Source organism: Brachionichthys hirsutus, chromosome 15 (genome assembly GCF_040956055.1).
Source record: "Brachionichthys hirsutus isolate HB-005 chromosome 15, CSIRO-AGI_Bhir_v1, whole genome shotgun sequence".
In the NCBI taxonomy this organism is placed as follows: Eukaryota; Metazoa; Chordata; class Actinopteri; order Lophiiformes; family Brachionichthyidae; genus Brachionichthys; species Brachionichthys hirsutus.
The window spans coordinates 4295142-4314816 of record NC_090911.1 but is presented as its reverse complement, the minus strand read 5'-3'; the positions used below and the strand labels follow the sequence as shown (position 1 = coordinate 4314816).

General features: G+C 43.2%; 1 protein-coding gene across 1 annotated transcript in view; it reads left to right on the top strand.

Annotated features, from left to right (window-relative positions):
- Positions 1–19675, top strand: part of LOC137904537 (receptor-type tyrosine-protein phosphatase mu-like) — a 139814-nt gene that overhangs the window by 59430 nt on the left and 60709 nt on the right. The window contains exon 8 of the mRNA XM_068748730.1: positions 17838–18146. Within this exon, the coding sequence (XP_068604831.1) occupies positions 17838–18146 (309 nt within the window). The remainder of the gene's footprint in view (positions 1–17837; positions 18147–19675) is intronic.

Genomic DNA, 19675 nt, shown 5'->3' with positions numbered 1-19675 from the left:
GGTGCATGGTGCAAGTGCATTTAGGGTGTGGCCTAATCCATTTTCAAACCACACACAATACAGTCACAAAGTAATGTGGTGCACATGATTAATTATTCATAGGTGTGTTTTGGGCGTAACATGAAATAAATCACGGTGTCATAAATCATCTGTCCTGCTATTAGATCCTGAGGGGCTGAGAAATTACCCATGTGGGTTCAGGTCTCTAAATCAGAGCTAGTTATTCCTTCAGTGGAGACAACAACTTACAAGATGTCTGTGAATGATGTCAGAGCTAATGCATTCATCACTAGTTAGTGCATGTGCAGTATAAACCATCTTATTCAGGCATGTCTTACTCTCTGATGTGCGATTTAAGTTGCAGGAAAAACGTTGCACCATTGATTTTAGAATGTTTGTTGGTAAGCGGTGCATCAAGACAGCAATGTGCCTGACAATGTGTTACTTTAAGACGCAATTGGGTAAAATGTGTTTGATCGGGAGAAGGACGCTGAGGATGGAGCTGCCAGGGAACAGGGCTAGAGGTCGACCCAGGAGGAGATACATGGACGTGGTAAGGGATGACATTAGAGTGGCTGGTGTTGGGGAGGACGATGCAAAGGACAGGGTGAAGTGGAGAACGTTGATTTGCTGTGACGAGACTACAGTAGTAGTAATACTAGTAGTAGTAATGGGTAAAATGTGTTTGCTGCGTACAATGTGGTTACCAGGCAACAGAATATCACAATGAAAATTTGAGCGCACATTTGAACAAACACTGTTGTTGCAGTATTTCATGAAAAAGCTTCTAAAACAATTCATAAATCACATTACAAATACAGACACGGAGAGAGAGAGAGAGATGTTGATGCGAGCTAGAACTAGACAGATGTTCCACTGCGAAATTGTTTCATCCAGGAGTCAAGATGAAGGAATAAAACCAGCAGAAGTGAAGTGACACTATTTCTGATGACATTTCAAATCTCAAATTTCAAAACAATGTCAACCCCCATCCCAAAAAACATAGAACGTTAACAAAGAACCCATTTGTGGTGAATATGCTGCCTGCTTCCTGTGGGGTTTGTGACCATGTGCTAGTGCTAATAGCTCTTAGCTGAAAATACTTTGTTACAAGAAGCTGGACTAACACTAAATGAAAAAGGTTCTCTTTCAGTGTCACCACTGCGCACAATTTCAGCACAATGACTAATACAATGGAAAACAAAAATTGTTCCACTTGATTAAATATTGTGAAAATGAGTGGTCAAGTAGTTCAAGCAGTCCATTCCATCAGCCGCTTCTTTTTTTTTAAATCATTATTGCACTTGTTTTGAAATTATGTTCTCACCAATTTACTTTGACAAACAAAAACGTTCCTCTTCCTCAAAATAGCCCTTCCATATAATAAATATCCATCAGGGCTCCATTGTTGGTAGAGGTGCATTGTGCTTTTTCTAAAGCCTCATAACATTTGAAACAAATTATTTTGGCTCATAATTACGCTGCGTATATCATTGCATGATACTTGGGTAATTATTTTCTACTGAAGACAAAGCCCTTGATATTTTCTTCTTCAGGATATTTGACTTTCGGACATAAATCGTCTCTTTGTCTGTGCCGTTTTTAACTGGAACAATTGGAGTTTTTATCTACACCTGAAAACCTACTGGTATATGTATGTAAGTATGATTTATCACTGGCTGCGTTTACATGGACACATTTAATCGTAATAAAAGCCTGATCGGAATAAAAATGCTTCATGTACACATTTTATTCCGATCGAGAGGGGTGGTTTATACCGATTGATGATCCGATGAGGGCGCATGAAAACACTTATTCCGATGTTTCGGTACAAGCCGTCCCGTCCTTACTGCGCATGTCTGTGACGTCAGCTACATACGCTTCTGTTATTCCCGGAAGCTCGTTGAAGCAGAGCGAGCGAAAGACAGAACTGTCAATATCTGAGACAAACATGTTGCCGGAGATATTATAGAAGGACAGTAACAGTGCAAACAGGGAAAATGCGCAAAATAATGCTAACGTTTCAAGCAGAAAAGGGCGGAGCCATGTTTTGTTTACAACGGAAGTTGCTACGGCTTCTTCTTCTTCTTCTACTATTTCTGGTATATTTGGTAAAATTACGCACGGCAAAATAATTTATTCCAATTGAAAGTGTGACGCGCAAGTCCTAATTGGATCAATATTTTTAGGGTCCATGGACACAGTGCATCCAATCCTAATTTTGATCCGAACTCTGATCGTATGAAATGCATTTTGTTCACCGGCTCCGACATAGAGCTGAAAGGTGCGTCTGACAACAGGCTTCCCTTCCTAACTAGTTGTTAATTCATCTCAAGTGTCATTCCAAAGTTCCTGCAGGCTTTCTGATTAATCAGCAACACCGATTGATCTCATGTGTGACGTACAATTCTGCCTCCAAACACTTCAAGAATGCCTGATGATATTTTACAAATTGCCCTTCTCACAACATTAACCAGCTAAATTCCCATGCCGTATGAGGATGCCAACTTGGGGAACAAAACAAGCCTGGCCTCAGCAATTTCTCCAGCTAATGTTGTTTGGTGTCCAGAGAAATGCTGATGAAAATTAGATCCCCCCCCCCCCCCCCCCCCTGCCCAGGGTGCAGCTTCCTGTCCCCACTGTGAAGGTCATGAGCTTATTCATTTTTAGCCAGGCTGATAGGGATGAATGACCCTACCTCTGCAGCCTCGTGAGCCAGCCCGGCTCCACAGAGGTCCTGCTCCCTCGGCCACCCGGCCGGTCACAGTCGAGGAGATTGATGGTGCCAGCTCCCAAAGCGTGTTTGAGGAAGCAGCTCTTGATCTTGTCTGACTCTGCTGCTCTTTCCCACTGACAGACCGGGCCTCAGCAGAGCTGCTAATTGAACAGTTAAGACTCACGTGGCTGTGTGATACATCACTGTTGATGCAGACAGGCCCAGAGACGCGCTTCCTGTCTCCCTACACTGCTGTCTGGAGGCGCTAATGAAAATCTGTGGCCACTTTAGAGCTCTGTCTGCCACATGATTATTCACGGCCATGCCTTGACCACTTTGAGCAATGTTCCTGATGACAAAGGATGTTTTAATTCAATCCGCTGTAAAATGGGGGAACGTATAATGCAAGGACGCCACCAATTCAATTCAGCAGCAGGAGGGAGACAGGGGTGGCCTTGAAAGGTTTTCTTTCCCATGATGCACCTCCATTACTTTCTCGGCAAACATCAAAAGAATGTCTTATCCAAGGCTACGTGATTGCTCATGGGGAAGGGGGGGGTGGGGGTGGGGGGGGGGGGGGGGGGTGGGGGGGGGGGTGGGGGGGTGGATTACAAGTGTGTGCAGGATCATTGAAACATTTTACTTGTGAATATCTTTCTGTATTTGGTCCAAAATGTACATTTTCTTTTACCAGATGTGGTGTCCCCATCATCCTATTTCTCATTTTTCTGCCAGTCAAAATTGCTCCCTAAATTTCTTTTTTTTATTATTATTATTATTTCCAGGAAGATGAAAACATTTTGGAAATGCAACATTTATGTCTGTGCAAAGTTGTTTACCACCTTGGAGTTTTTCCACATTTTGTGTTGCTTGAAGAAAAGCACTGTATTATCAGGTGATGCCCTCAGATCACAGCAGGAGGCCCCACATTTCAGATACACTATTGAGGGAACATTTCACACAGAGAAACCATTTCCAGCCGACATTAGCTAGACTGAGAGATCTCACAGTTCACAGTAAAACAGTAAAAAAAAAAAAAAAATCACCGGCGGTTGATTTTGAAACGTTTGAAGTTGATTGAGACAAGATTTGCTCATGCGTGTTTCCACACATCTATTTTTATTTATTTTTTTATTTTTATTGATACAGCAGAAAATACATTTCAGTCTCTCACATGGAGGAGCAGTCTGTCCTCTTTGCTTCATTCAGATGCTGTGGCCTTCACTGTCTGGCTGGCCACTGCTTTACAGATGGCAGCACACGATGTCCACGCTGTGTCCAAACACCTGCGCAGGCTCCAGTCTGTGCCAGCTCGACATCTCCATCTGCACGCCGTAGCCACGTGGGCCCGGTCTCATCTGCTTGTTTTTACTTTGCCATTCTGTTGCATGGCGTGCTTAATAAACACAGGGGAATGAGCTCTAATGAGGGATCAGCCCTCGCTTAAACGTTCATTCGTAACAGTGCGGAGGAGGGAGGAGATGCACAATCAGGTTCACCCTTGCCAAGGCTGAATATTTGCATTTAGCCTCCTGCTTCATTTGTACAAGGCCAGGTCTTGCTTTGATGCGAGTAAGAATAATGCAAGGGTTTGGCAATATCAAAAGAATAGTTGGAGAGTCATTTTGTCAAGTACAATAATTTGTCACAGTGACACTATGCTGGGACAAATCTTCACAACACGTGTGAATGTTGCAGCAGTAATAAGCCAATTTTCAAACAAGTTTTTTGCATTGTAAAAAAAAAAAAAGAAAATTTGGTTTCAGAAAATTGCTGATATTCTCCAGTTCATGTAAATCTAATGTGGCACTGAATGTGGCATAAAGTTGTTACTTGAACTTATTAAACTCATCATCATGAAAGGTAAATTAAAGTAATACCTTGACATACGAGTATAATTCATTCCTGAACCGAGCTCGTAACTCAAATCGCTCGCATGACAAATCAATTTTTCAAATATAAAATAACTGAAAACAATTCAATCCGTTATGGCCGTCTGAAAACACCGAAATCAATGGGAAAAACTTTTTAAATTACTATATAGACACACACACACAAAAATATATAATAAATGATACACAGTATTACGAGTAATATAAAATGTGGTTTTATTATGAGATTAACTTCAAGTACGGTCGGTACGTAGACACTTTATACCGTAATTGTACCTTTACGCCCCCATTTACATGAACTTAGAGATAATAGTTCTGCCTTTGGAAGGCTTTGTGTTCTTGATAGCTTCCTTCTGTTTGAGGATTGTACATATCGTCGATGTACTCCTCTCGTACTGGCGTGCCAAATCCCTTCTTACGCGGACACCACGGTCACGTTGACCGATAATTTCATGCTTCATCTCATCATCATCATCACGAGTCCTTTCTTCTCATTGCCATCTTCACCACTCGCTTTCTTTGGACCCATTGCTTAAAAGGAATACTCAGATACAGTACAGCAAACATTACGTCAATAACGTAAACTCAACACGGGAGACGTGCAGGAGACGAGTACGGAAGTTGGTGAATGCCTGAACTTAACGAGTGAAGCGCGCTCACAGCCCTCGGCCATCTAGCGCCACCATCTGTTACTCGCATCTCAAATTTATGCTCGTGTCTCGGAACACTCGTCCGTCCAAAGCACACCTATGTTGAGGTATCACTGTAACGATCTTATTAAGTTTACTATAACATTTTTGTGACACGAATTAAAAATGACACATGACAGCAGTCAAACTCAGTGCATGAACAACTCATAGTGAGCAGCAGCAGCTTCCATAAAAATCTTGTGTCTGTGTAAATATGCAAATTAGAGTAATACATTTATAATTGGGGGAAAATGTGCTTCATTATGACCACTGCATGTCTTTTAAAATGCAGAAATTGCACAGAAAATGACAACGATCCACAGAACCCACCCCCCCTAATGATTAACAGCTTCAGGTTGGAGAGTGTGACTTTGGAAAAGGGCGTAATAGTCAGCATGGCTAGAATTGTCATTGGAGCCATTCCTTTGTGGCTCGTGAATGTGTGTTCAGCTGCACAAATAGGAAGCAACACAATGCATGTGCAGCAAAGCATGTCTTCTCTGCAACATGGATGCATCAGGTAAAAAATTAAATAAATATGGATCCTTCATACCATTCATACAAGAGAAGGTGTGTTTCAGTTGTGGGATAATAGAACATTTATCAGGTTTGCTCCATCCGCTTACATTATTGTCAATCGCATGTTGCTGAGCCGGAATCTAGTTGAAACTGAGATTTTATTAGCAGATGCAGAAAGATGAGAAATCAGCTCCAACTGCGATTTTATTCTAGCTTCATACATTTCCATTGCCTTAATTCCAAGACTTCATGGTGATTTTCCACGATTGGGATTGAGCACATCTGTATCTGTGGGTCTCAAAGGAAAGGAAATTATTTACTATCTTTAATGTGACTAATGAATGCTATTGTCCGACCAGATTGAATAGGGCGACCTTTCACCTCCGCATCTCAGATAACACTGGTCTGGTTCGCCAACCACAATAGCTGTCTGCCACACAACCTAGGAGGCTTATATATTGTCTGCAGCAAGGCGAATGAAAGGTTTCGATTTGAGCGCCATTGAATTTGTGTCCTTTTGTCAGAGGAAACAGGGCAGAATGAGTTTGTTGCGTGCAGGAAGGTTAGAGGAGCACCACAATAAAAGTATTTTTTATCACGGGCTGCTGGAGGTAGAATGGTGAATTGTGTTCCGTGAGGCAGGCTCCTCAAAGGCAAATTGCGCTCGTCTCAAGGACATGCCTTCAAAAGACAAACAGACACAGCGAGAGAGACTCTGCATTATGGCTGTTACATTTTTATTATTTCCCTCATATATCTTGGTTCCTTTATCTCCCCCCGCCCCGCTCCAAACACGGGCGAATGAAGACGCAGAGAACAGATGTGCACAGACGTTTCTCTGGCAACATCCATGTATACTTCATCTCCTCTTATTGCAGTGCTGGCTCTTTAGCGCCTCACAAACAATTATCATCGATGTTGTTTGTAACCTAAAGTCTGCGGCCTCCAGAGAAAGATCAGTAGTCATGGCTTCGTAAGATCCTTCCCGCCCCCCACTGTTTATAAATTAGAACTGAACTGCTACTCTGGGTCTTTAAATGTTTCCATTCTCGTTGTTTAATAATTCATGCGCTATCTGCTATCATTTTTGTCACAGATTTTTGCTCCATCCTTTTGATGAATTATAGATGTCCCACTCCCCTTGTTAGACATCCAGGATGCACTCATTCAGTCCGATTTCATACGGCGACGATATTTCAAGACCGTTCCTGTGTCTCCGTTCAAAGCGAAAGGACGGGAATGTCTGGAAAGCTGCGATTTATATCCCGTTTTCCTCCTCTCGATCTTTGAGCTCTGATATCTCCCAAGTAGGTGGCTCAGAAATTGCGCCGACCATTTCACAAAGTCAAGCGCCTCACATTGATTTACACTCCGGGTAACAGCCTGAGCCGAGTGTGACACATTCGCTCCCAAAGCGTGTTTGAGGAAGCAGCTCTTGATCTTGTCTGACTCTGCTGCTCTTTCCCACTGACAGACCGGGCCTCAGCAGAGCTGCTAATTGAACAGTTAAGACTCACGTGGCTGTGTGATACATCACTGTTGATGCAGACAGGCCCAGAGACGCGCTTCCTGTCTCCCTACACTGCTGTCTGGAGGCGCTAATGAAAATCTGTGGCCACTTTAGAGCTCTGTCTGCCACATGATTATTCACGGCCATGCCTTGACCACTTTGAGCAATGTTCCTGATGACAAAGGATGTTTTAATTCAATCCGCTGTAAAATGGGGGAACGTATAATGCAAGGACGCCACCAATTCAATTCAGCAGCAGGAGGGAGACAGGGGTGGCCTTGAAAGGTTTTCTTTCCCATGATGCACCTCCATTACTTTCTCGGCAAACATCAAAAGAATGTCTTATCCAAGGCTACGTGATTGCTCATGGGGAAGGGGGGGGTGGGGGTGGGGGGGGGGGGGGGGGTGGGGGGGGGGGTGGGGGGGTGGATTACAAGTGTGTGCAGGATCATTGAAACATTTTACTTGTGAATATCTTTCTGTATTTGGTCCAAAATGTACATTTTCTTTTACCAGATGTGGTGTCCCCATCATCCTATTTCTCATTTTTCTGCCAGTCAAAATTGCTCCCTAAATTTCTTTTTTTTATTATTATTATTATTTCCAGGAAGATGAAAACATTTTGGAAATGCAACATTTATGTCTGTGCAAAGTTGTTTACCACCTTGGAGTTTTTCCACATTTTGTGTTGCTTGAAGAAAAGCACTGTATTATCAGGTGATGCCCTCAGATCACAGCAGGAGGCCCCACATTTCAGATACACTATTGAGGGAACATTTCACACAGAGAAACCATTTCCAGCCGACATTAGCTAGACTGAGAGATCTCACAGTTCACAGTAAAACAGTAAAAAAAAAAAAAAAATCACCGGCGGTTGATTTTGAAACGTTTGAAGTTGATTGAGACAAGATTTGCTCATGCGTGTTTCCACACATCTATTTTTATTTATTTTTTTATTTTTATTGATACAGCAGAAAATACATTTCAGTCTCTCACATGGAGGAGCAGTCTGTCCTCTTTGCTTCATTCAGATGCTGTGGCCTTCACTGTCTGGCTGGCCACTGCTTTACAGATGGCAGCACACGATGTCCACGCTGTGTCCAAACACCTGCGCAGGCTCCAGTCTGTGCCAGCTCGACATCTCCATCTGCACGCCGTAGCCACGTGGGCCCGGTCTCATCTGCTTGTTTTTACTTTGCCATTCTGTTGCATGGCGTGCTTAATAAACACAGGGGAATGAGCTCTAATGAGGGATCAGCCCTCGCTTAAACGTTCATTCGTAACAGTGCGGAGGAGGGAGGAGATGCACAATCAGGTTCACCCTTGCCAAGGCTGAATATTTGCATTTAGCCTCCTGCTTCATTTGTACAAGGCCAGGTCTTGCTTTGATGCGAGTAAGAATAATGCAAGGGTTTGGCAATATCAAAAGAATAGTTGGAGAGTCATTTTGTCAAGTACAATAATTTGTCACAGTGACACTATGCTGGGACAAATCTTCACAACACGTGTGAATGTTGCAGCAGTAATAAGCCAATTTTCAAACAAGTTTTTTGCATTGTAAAAAAAAAAAAAGAAAATTTGGTTTCAGAAAATTGCTGATATTCTCCAGTTCATGTAAATCTAATGTGGCACTGAATGTGGCATAAAGTTGTTACTTGAACTTATTAAACTCATCATCATGAAAGGTAAATTAAAGTAATACCTTGACATACGAGTATAATTCATTCCTGAACCGAGCTCGTAACTCAAATCGCTCGCATGACAAATCAATTTTTCAAATATAAAATAACTGAAAACAATTCAATCCGTTATGGCCGTCTGAAAACACCGAAATCAATGGGAAAAACTTTTTAAATTACTATATAGACACACACACACAAAAATATATAATAAATGATACACAGTATTACGAGTAATATAAAATGTGGTTTTATTATGAGATTAACTTCAAGTACGGTCGGTACGTAGACACTTTATACCGTAATTGTACCTTTACGCCCCCATTTACATGAACTTAGAGATAATAGTTCTGCCTTTGGAAGGCTTTGTGTTCTTGATAGCTTCCTTCTGTTTGAGGATTGTACATATCGTCGATGTACTCCTCTCGTACTGGCGTGCCAAATCCCTTCTTACGCGGACACCACGGTCACGTTGACCGATAATTTCATGCTTCATCTCATCATCATCATCACGAGTCCTTTCTTCTCATTGCCATCTTCACCACTCGCTTTCTTTGGACCCATTGCTTAAAAGGAATACTCAGATACAGTACAGCAAACATTACGTCAATAACGTAAACTCAACACGGGAGACGTGCAGGAGACGAGTACGGAAGTTGGTGAATGCCTGAACTTAACGAGTGAAGCGCGCTCACAGCCCTCGGCCATCTAGCGCCACCATCTGTTACTCGCATCTCAAATTTATGCTCGTGTCTCGGAACACTCGTCCGTCCAAAGCACACCTATGTTGAGGTATCACTGTAACGATCTTATTAAGTTTACTATAACATTTTTGTGACACGAATTAAAAATGACACATGACAGCAGTCAAACTCAGTGCATGAACAACTCATAGTGAGCAGCAGCAGCTTCCATAAAAATCTTGTGTCTGTGTAAATATGCAAATTAGAGTAATACATTTATAATTGGGGGAAAATGTGCTTCATTATGACCACTGCATGTCTTTTAAAATGCAGAAATTGCACAGAAAATGACAACGATCCACAGAACCCACCCCCCCTAATGATTAACAGCTTCAGGTTGGAGAGTGTGACTTTGGAAAAGGGCGTAATAGTCAGCATGGCTAGAATTGTCATTGGAGCCATTCCTTTGTGGCTCGTGAATGTGTGTTCAGCTGCACAAATAGGAAGCAACACAATGCATGTGCAGCAAAGCATGTCTTCTCTGCAACATGGATGCATCAGGTAAAAAATTAAATAAATATGGATCCTTCATACCATTCATACAAGAGAAGGTGTGTTTCAGTTGTGGGATAATAGAACATTTATCAGGTTTGCTCCATCCGCTTACATTATTGTCAATCGCATGTTGCTGAGCCGGAATCTAGTTGAAACTGAGATTTTATTAGCAGATGCAGAAAGATGAGAAATCAGCTCCAACTGCGATTTTATTCTAGCTTCATACATTTCCATTGCCTTAATTCCAAGACTTCATGGTGATTTTCCACGATTGGGATTGAGCACATCTGTATCTGTGGGTCTCAAAGGAAAGGAAATTATTTACTATCTTTAATGTGACTAATGAATGCTATTGTCCGACCAGATTGAATAGGGCGACCTTTCACCTCCGCATCTCAGATAACACTGGTCTGGTTCGCCAACCACAATAGCTGTCTGCCACACAACCTAGGAGGCTTATATATTGTCTGCAGCAAGGCGAATGAAAGGTTTCGATTTGAGCGCCATTGAATTTGTGTCCTTTTGTCAGAGGAAACAGGGCAGAATGAGTTTGTTGCGTGCAGGAAGGTTAGAGGAGCACCACAATAAAAGTATTTTTTATCACGGGCTGCTGGAGGTAGAATGGTGAATTGTGTTCCGTGAGGCAGGCTCCTCAAAGGCAAATTGCGCTCGTCTCAAGGACATGCCTTCAAAAGACAAACAGACACAGCGAGAGAGACTCTGCATTATGGCTGTTACATTTTTATTATTTCCCTCATATATCTTGGTTCCTTTATCTCCCCCCGCCCCGCTCCAAACACGGGCGAATGAAGACGCAGAGAACAGATGTGCACAGACGTTTCTCTGGCAACATCCATGTATACTTCATCTCCTCTTATTGCAGTGCTGGCTCTTTAGCGCCTCACAAACAATTATCATCGATGTTGTTTGTAACCTAAAGTCTGCGGCCTCCAGAGAAAGATCAGTAGTCATGGCTTCGTAAGATCCTTCCCGCCCCCCACTGTTTATAAATTAGAACTGAACTGCTACTCTGGGTCTTTAAATGTTTCCATTCTCGTTGTTTAATAATTCATGCGCTATCTGCTATCATTTTTGTCACAGATTTTTGCTCCATCCTTTTGATGAATTATAGATGTCCCACTCCCCTTGTTAGACATCCAGGATGCACTCATTCAGTCCGATTTCATACGGCGACGATATTTCAAGACCGTTCCTGTGTCTCCGTTCAAAGCGAAAGGACGGGAATGTCTGGAAAGCTGCGATTTATATCCCGTTTTCCTCCTCTCGATCTTTGAGCTCTGATATCTCCCAAGTAGGTGGCTCAGAAATTGCGCCGACCATTTCACAAAGTCAAGCGCCTCACATTGATTTACACTCCGGGTAACAGCCTGAGCCGAGTGTGACACATTCGGGTTTTAGCCGACAAATGACAATGGCGCTGTCTGGAGAGCGTCGGAGTTGAACCATCACCTTGGTAACCTCCCGACGCCCCTGCAGGAATTGCATTCTCATTGGCGAATGAGGGCTGTTGTTTATCTTGTTTGCAAGCCATACCTGAAGCATTGTCCCCAGGAACCTGACCACAAAGGACAAACCCTGGCCTGACAGTAGGGACGGATTCCCAGGCATTTGTGTGTCTTAAGACAGATGGGGAGGGGAGGAAGGGTCCAGTCTTCCTGTCACACTGACCCCAATCACTGCGCGACATATCGGTGGAAACGATTTGAAAGATGGATCTAACCAGGTCCTCCCCCCACTGCACCGCTCTCTCCATCAGCCGGCTGTCCATTTGTTTTCATCTACTCGGCGAGCTTGCACCTTTCACCTCGTGCCCCTGAGGAACACCATGTTCTTCTTTATCTCTCTAAATGGTAAAATGAAATAAAAAGCGACCTTCTGACATTGTATTCAATCATTATATTTGAGTTATTCCCTTCCTTTCCATTCTTCAATTTCAGATTTTTACTGCTGTTGTCAGGTACAGCTTTATTGTTGTAAAACTGGAGATGATTGGTATTTGATGCTTCCCACATAAAATACTGGAAATAAGGTCTCACGATTGAACCTCTGCAGCAAAGCGCCTTGTTTCCGCCTTCTTCTATGGAACCCCTTCTAGCTTTAAAGTATTGCACTTCCCCTGTAAACATGAAGGCATTAAGGAATAATCATTAATTCAGATTCCATTCAGCAATATATTATTGTATGGATGATGAGTCAAACGACTAGGTGATGAGAGTGGTGTAGAATCTGCATCAATAAAGTCACACCTCGCTCCTGTCTTCAGTCTAGTAGGAACACTCGTGGATTAAACGTGGGATCCACTGGACCGAAATACAAACAGTGTCGACTGACTGTGGGACCATTTCCGTCAAACCCTTAAACATCGGTGATTTGCAGCCGCTCAGAGCAGAGAGGTCAACAGGGTCTGAACTTAATTATCCAGTCCTCGTCTTCGTTCTGGACGCAGCTCTTTCTGCCACCTGGTTGGACATTGAAGCTCTAGAAGACTACTTCTAGAGTTTTCTGATCTCACCTGCACAATCTGTTTCTTTTATTTGTCTGACTGTTTGATTTGTTGTGTGCAAATAAAAAAAAAACAATATTCCATACCTTCAAATAAATAAAAGACAATAATAAAGAATGCTAAGCAGGTCAGACTGTGGTCACCCTGTTGATCATATAAGGAGAACAGCCATAGATTAATACAAACACTGACTTGGTTTGAGGTTGAGGCTACTTTTTATGCAGTACTATTGGACGGAAGACATTCATTCATTTATCTCCTTCCTTACACCTTTGGGGGGGTTTGCAGACAAATGGCAGCCTAGTCTGGCCCAACACTGGAGCTCTTTCTCTGGCTTCAATTTGGTCCAGTGTATTGTAGGTCTCTCCTCATCCTCACCCATCATGGCAGCCTCATTTATCATGAAGCCCATAAAGAAGGACTTGATAGAGTGAGGAGCAACCAGCACCATTCAATAAATCCTTGTTATTACCCACACCTCCAAGGTATATGGGCAGTGAGTCAGTGTGTGTGTGTGTGTGTGTGTGTGTGTCCTGAGCAGTAAGGCATTTGTCTCTGACTTCACAATGGGTGTAGATGGTAATTTCAGAACACAAAAGGTCCATGCACATTGCCTTCAATGCACCATCAATTACCACATGTTTACGTGTGTCAGCTCTAAGGTTTGGTTTGACTTGTTGCATTTGATGGCATTAAAATCCTTGGCCCTTCAACCCTCCCTTTTTCCAATCCTCCAATACACCCTTCAACACATCCCTCTATCCCTCCTTCTGAACTCCCTCCCCCCCCCCCCGTCTCGTCCTCCAGAGGATTGCACAGAGGAGCACTCTAGGAAGGCGATGGAGCTTTGATCGTCGGTTATCAAAAGCTATCATTACAGCTCGCTTCTGCGGGATATGAAAATGATTTCCTAAGTGTAAAACCCATGTCATTACCTCAATGGCCTCGGTGCTATCACTGAGATGTAATACTATGCCGAGGCAAACAAATGTGCTCGCCTACCAGCCCGGCCTTCTCCGCCAGAGCAGAGTGAATCAAATGCAGCAATGGAGAGATAGGCGAAGGCAATGCCAGGTCTTCCGCCTTAGATTGGAACACTTTCCCTATTGTCATGTTATTTTGCTACTTCCTGTAACAGAGATGGCTGAATGTGAAAAGCCCCAGATGGCAATTTTCCTGGCAGAAATCTGAGAGGCTACTTGCCATTGCTTTTGAACTCAAGGAATTGCTCTTTGTTTCATCTTCAAGCAAGAATCCCTCCATCTCCTCGACCTGAGCGCCATTTCACGCGGATCAGAGCGAGGAGGCTCCAAACCACATTGACTTGTCGATGGTTTCTTATAATTGGGAAAGAGACCCCCCCCCCCCCCCATTCCTGCCCAATCCATTGTGTCTGTTGTTCAGGGAGATGGTAATCTGTCCCAGGACCGGGCTTTTCTGCTCCTGATTGATGTGAATAAATAAAGATTGTGATAAAGATTCCACCTTCTTTAAAGGCTCGTGTGCTGTGAAGCCTGAGGATGATCTGATAAACAATTTGTTCTCCTTTATATATAACCAGCGCGGTGTTAAAGACGACTCCTCCAGTAGCCTATGACTGCAAATCGGTTAGAAAACAAACACTGTCCTTAAACACCCACACGCCACACCACACACTCGTCTCACAGTAAAGTGGCTGTGCGCTGGACATGCCCAATTTGTTTCCTTTCATCCGGGACTAATGTCTCGCTCTACCCAGAGGCTGAGTGCAACCATTTGAAAAGCCCTCTCTAGGACAGACGGCTGCGACATGAAGTTCTTTTTTCGTTGTGTTGGTTTCATGTTTTGGGGAAATTGCATTTGCTGGGCCCGTTGGAATGAACAAAGGTAAAACGATGATCATTTCTGAAAGCTTCATTTAAATGTCACACTGCAATGACAAAAAATAGCACGGGTAGTTATGTAAATGTCAAAATTCAAATTATTCAATTACATCAGCGAGTGCAGGGCAGTTGGAATGCCAAGCTGGCTCTCTCTGGAGCTTATTCTGTGTGGCCTGGCATAAGACAGGCCACAGCAATTTCCTGCTCCAGGAAATGTTTCATCGCCATTAGTGTAACTCGACTAGGAGAGATATTAGGGTCATATTTTCAGTAGCTTCACCCCAGTGTCCCTCTCATGCCATGCATGTATCAGTTTGGCCTATCGTCCACATGAAACCGCAGATTCATGCCATTAAAAACAATGGTTTCTAATTGAATATGTTTGTGGAGGCCGGTAGCCAGGTTTGTAGGTTTTGAAACGTCCCTGCCTGTGACCTGAACTGTCCTTTTTTGTTTACTTTATTTTCCGAAACTACGTTTAGGAGCAACTCTGCCTCCTTGTCGCTCCACACGAACGAGCTTGGCTCTACGGTGCATGTTTTGCAAACGGGCCGACGAGAGGCGGAGCGTTCTGATTTGGAAGGGTTTGGGGAACTATGCTGCAGATTGGTTGGGCATGCTTATGGATGTGTTTAACAACGCACCTGTGTGGTTAGGTGTGGATGGAGTTGTTTTTTTTAAACATGGTCATGTGGATTAAAAAATAAATTTAAGTGGAGGGGGGAAGGATAATTCAGTTTTGTCTGTGTACATGCCCTCAGTGTGTAATAGCTTGTGAGAATTGTAAAATAAATGCATACAACTTGATTAGTATGGATTTTGAGGGATAGCCCTGTTATTTCCTGTTGAGATTTGCACTTGTGCTTTTGATGCTGCACTTCTTATGGATCAGCCAACGAAAGAATAACCCCAGCGGTCCCAGTAGGTTGAGGTAATAGTTTAATAGGCTCATCTCATTGGCTGTCATTCATGGCTCTGTCTGAAAATGGCTGCCTCGCCGCCATCTATGAACGGAAGATTTATAATGGATATGAGGCATTCAGAGTGGCCTGTTCATTTCAGGTTAAGTGTGGGAGGCAGGTATAAGGTACTGGTACTTTACTTTTTCTCTTTCCTCTTCAAAGTCAGCCGTGGTCAGGCTCTGGCATGGCTGGGGGGCCCCTTGTTGTTCAAGAAAACTGATATTGTCACTCTGAGTCATGCGGTGCAATTCGTTATTGGCTGCCGTTCCACATTCACAGTTAAAGGCCTCCATCATACAGCTGGCATTTGCTCTCCAGAAAATCTGTCAGGCAACAAACAGTTAGCCATTTCTCAACAAAACCCCAGGGAGAGGCGAGAATATGATTCATCTCGGAGCATCTTAACTAATCCTGTCTAATGTTCCAAAAGCGTGCCAAAAACCTGAATGTGAATGTATGTGTGAAAAAATTATTGATTCCTCTCAATATAAATGTTATTTTATTTGGTGTGGACCCTTTCCCTCCACAATAATCCTTTTCTTGGCCCGAATCAGGGTGCCGCGTACATTATCTAGGATGTTCCACAAATATGGCCGCATGACATTCTCCCTGAACGCTCCGGAGACGTGACTTCTTCCGAGCTGCTCATGTACGTCTGCTTGGGACTCACACTTTGGTGCATTTGTCACTTTGCGGGCATCTGGTCTAATTTGATTTCTGTGCCTGGCCACCCTGCGATTCTCTGTGCTTTTAGTGTAACCGTTACGTACGGAGTGCTGGCGACTGATAGTTCCGCAAATGAATGGGTTTAAACTCCTATTTTCTGGATGGCTTTCTCAGCATCGGAACCCGTTTGGGGAAGCCTGCCTCCTTTGCCACATTTTCCTACGGTTCCTGTATATATTAGCAATACCTCTAAAGAGAAGCTAGCTGCCTCACGTCTTCTGGGAAAGATGTTTTCCATTGTCCAGCTATGTGACATATAGGCCTCTGTTCATGCTTCATATGCACTGATATCCATTCCCCCATCTATCTTCAGCAGCTTCCTTCGGGCCCTTCTAATGACATTTCCTCTGCTCTATGAAAGAGCAGTTTCTCTTGTGAGAAGTGAAGGTGTTCCATCTTTCATATTAATAAGCAGATGTCTTTATTTCCTCCCACCATGCTTCTTCTTGAGTTATTATTTCTCATGCATGTGCCACACTGCATGTCATCGCCTAATTTCCAGTGAAACATGTCTCTATTGTTGACTTTCTTTTTTTTGTGATGCAACCCAATATTTTATCAGTCAGACTACCAGAGCATCTTTCTACAGAGTCTTACTTGTTTGCCATGTCCTTTAATATGATGTATAAAGCCTGCAGAACACGCTGGAGGTCCAGTTCCATCTCCCTCCATGCACGTTCAGAATGTTAAACATGGTTGCGATAGCTACCTCGGAATTGCTGGACTGTGTCTCCTGGGGAACTGGGAAATTGAGCTCTGGCTCTTCCTAATAGGTGGTAAAGTGTTAAGTTCCAGAGAAATGGACTGCGAATTTAACCTGGAATGGAAATTGATCCTATTACCTTGTGCTTGGGCTCCTTTCCTCCTGTAGGTAGTCAAGGCACAGGGAGATAGAGAGAGAGAGAGAGAGAGAGAAACCTGCTGAGCAGAAAGCGAAGATGAGGAGAACGGGAGAGGGAGGAAATAGACAGAAAAGAAATGGAGACTGGTAATGGGAAGAAGAGATAGGAATGAACAAGAGAAGGAGAAAAAAAGTCAAAGAGAAATGGCAAGAAGACCCAGTGTATATGATGAGAGGTGATATGATGGCGGTGGGGGTTGTGTCCTGCCTGGACTGGCTGCCTGACTCTATATCAGTGTGGTGCTAATGGCAGACCACCACTGGAAAACACAGACAACACAGTACAAGGAGCAAAGGAATGCTTCGCTCTGAAGCGATGATGCACCTCCTGCTGAGGCGCTTCGACCAACACACCTGCAGCGTCTCGGTATGTGAGGCCAACTTAGTAATGGAGACGGGATGTGGCAGTTCCTATAGCTATCTGATTCAGAGCGTTGGAATTTAAAGTTAGTTCTTGGGGATATGAATTCCAAACAGAGGAAATTCTATCTCACTATGTATAAAAAGTATTCACTTCACGAACATATTCAGCCGTGTTGTGCTAACTGCATCTTCATTTGGCCTAATTGATTATCTTGATCCCTGCTCATCCTCTTTTCTTTTCATCCATCCCCCCCAGAGCCCATGCACGGCCCACGAAGACTAGAAGTGGTGGACATCCAATCCAAACAGGTGACAGTGCGCTGGGAGCCACTGGGCTACAATGTGACCCGTTGTCATAGCTACAACCTGACAGTCCAGTACCGCTCCCGGGTGGGCGGCAAGGAGGAGACCCGGGAGGAGATGTGCTACGACACACAGAGTCGTGATCCTCAACACACCGTCCACAACTTGACGCCCTTCACCAACCTCAGTGTCAAACTGGTGCTTCGTAACCCAGAGGGCGTCATGGAGAGCGCAGAACTGGAGGTTCAGACTGATGAGGACGGTGAGACTGGTGCTGCTAAACAGACTGTGCAGGTTGTACAAACGTAGCAGAACAAAACACACAAACACTCCAAACCAACCCTGAAGACCCTTTAAAGCCCGCACCATGAAGTAATCGTCAGAAAATAAGGTCTTAATGGAACCTTCTGACCAATTTGTCAAAAAAAAAACAAACATACATTTTTATAAAAGTGCTCTAATTTATGTAACTTTTGCAAAATCCTGTTTTTTTTTTTTTAATGCAGATTCATGTGTTGGCTTGTATCTATCAGCTCTAGCCTACCCCTGAATTTCATCTCGCTCAGATCCAGAATGATGTTAGATACCAAGAACAATCTAGAACCTTTTGGTGATGATCCAGATCACCATGTGGACGGTGCAAATCGAGGGGGAATGAGCTGCTCGGCGGAAGTCTGCGCTCTGAGTGCTTTTCTCGTTTATTATTTGTTTAGCTATTATATTATATTAAACGCCATTTTAAGCTGTTCTAATAAAAAAAAATCAAAAAGGGTGGAAATGTACTTTTGAGTAGCTAATTCCACATCATTTCAGTCAAATGAGCAAACAACACAAAGCTCAAGTTACTTATTGGTCTGACAATAGAGGCCAATAGAAGTAAAATGTAATCTTAATCCAAATATCAGCAAGAGATTAACATTAAAGTTACTGATTTGACTGTTATCAAAATGCTTAAAAAGTGATAATTGACCCCTGACTCCCGTTTCCCATTTATGCTGGGTGAAATGGCTTCTTTCTCAACACAAACCCAATCCTTCCGGCAGGTTTTGTGAAAATCTGTGAAGTTCTTGTATAATCCTGCTAAAAAGCAAACAAACAAACAAGCTATTATTAGTTGTGGCATGTTGATCATCAGGAAAGTTGGATGATCGTCGCCTGATCATAAATCGTTGGTGCCGAGCACAGGAGTCAGACAGCGAGCTCCTGTGTCGTGTGCTGGTTTCACCTCCTTCGAAGATGAAAGTTCTTCTGTTTCCTCAGCAGACAGGAAATGAACTCCACGTAAATCTGAAGGAACCCGAGCCGCCAGATAAGAAAACACATTCAGCTGACGAAAAGAGAGTCTTGTCATGTCTGACTCAAATATCTGTGGTCGGAAACTTGAAAGTGTCAACTGTTTCTCACTCTGATGACTGTGCTTCTGTGGATCTAGTGTGTTTAGGGTCTCGGGGGAACACCTGTCCCGACCGGGTGTAACTATAGTTGCTCTCTTAAAGATAAATCCTCAAACAAATAGGAAGTCTCTACATCGTTCTGTTTCACTTTCAGAACAAAAGCAATTCACACAAGGGGTTAAAGGATCAGATCTCATTTGCAGCATCTCAATGCGAGTAAACAGCATAAAGATGAAGATTTCCACTATTCCTAAAGGGGGTTACTCATTCAGCGTTATTTTTTTTTTTGTAACACATTTCTTTCTGCGGTTTCAGTATTTAGTTTTGCTGTGAAACATTCTTCAGTGCATGTTTTATGTGTGAGAATGAAACAATCTTTGGCCCATGGCCATTCGTG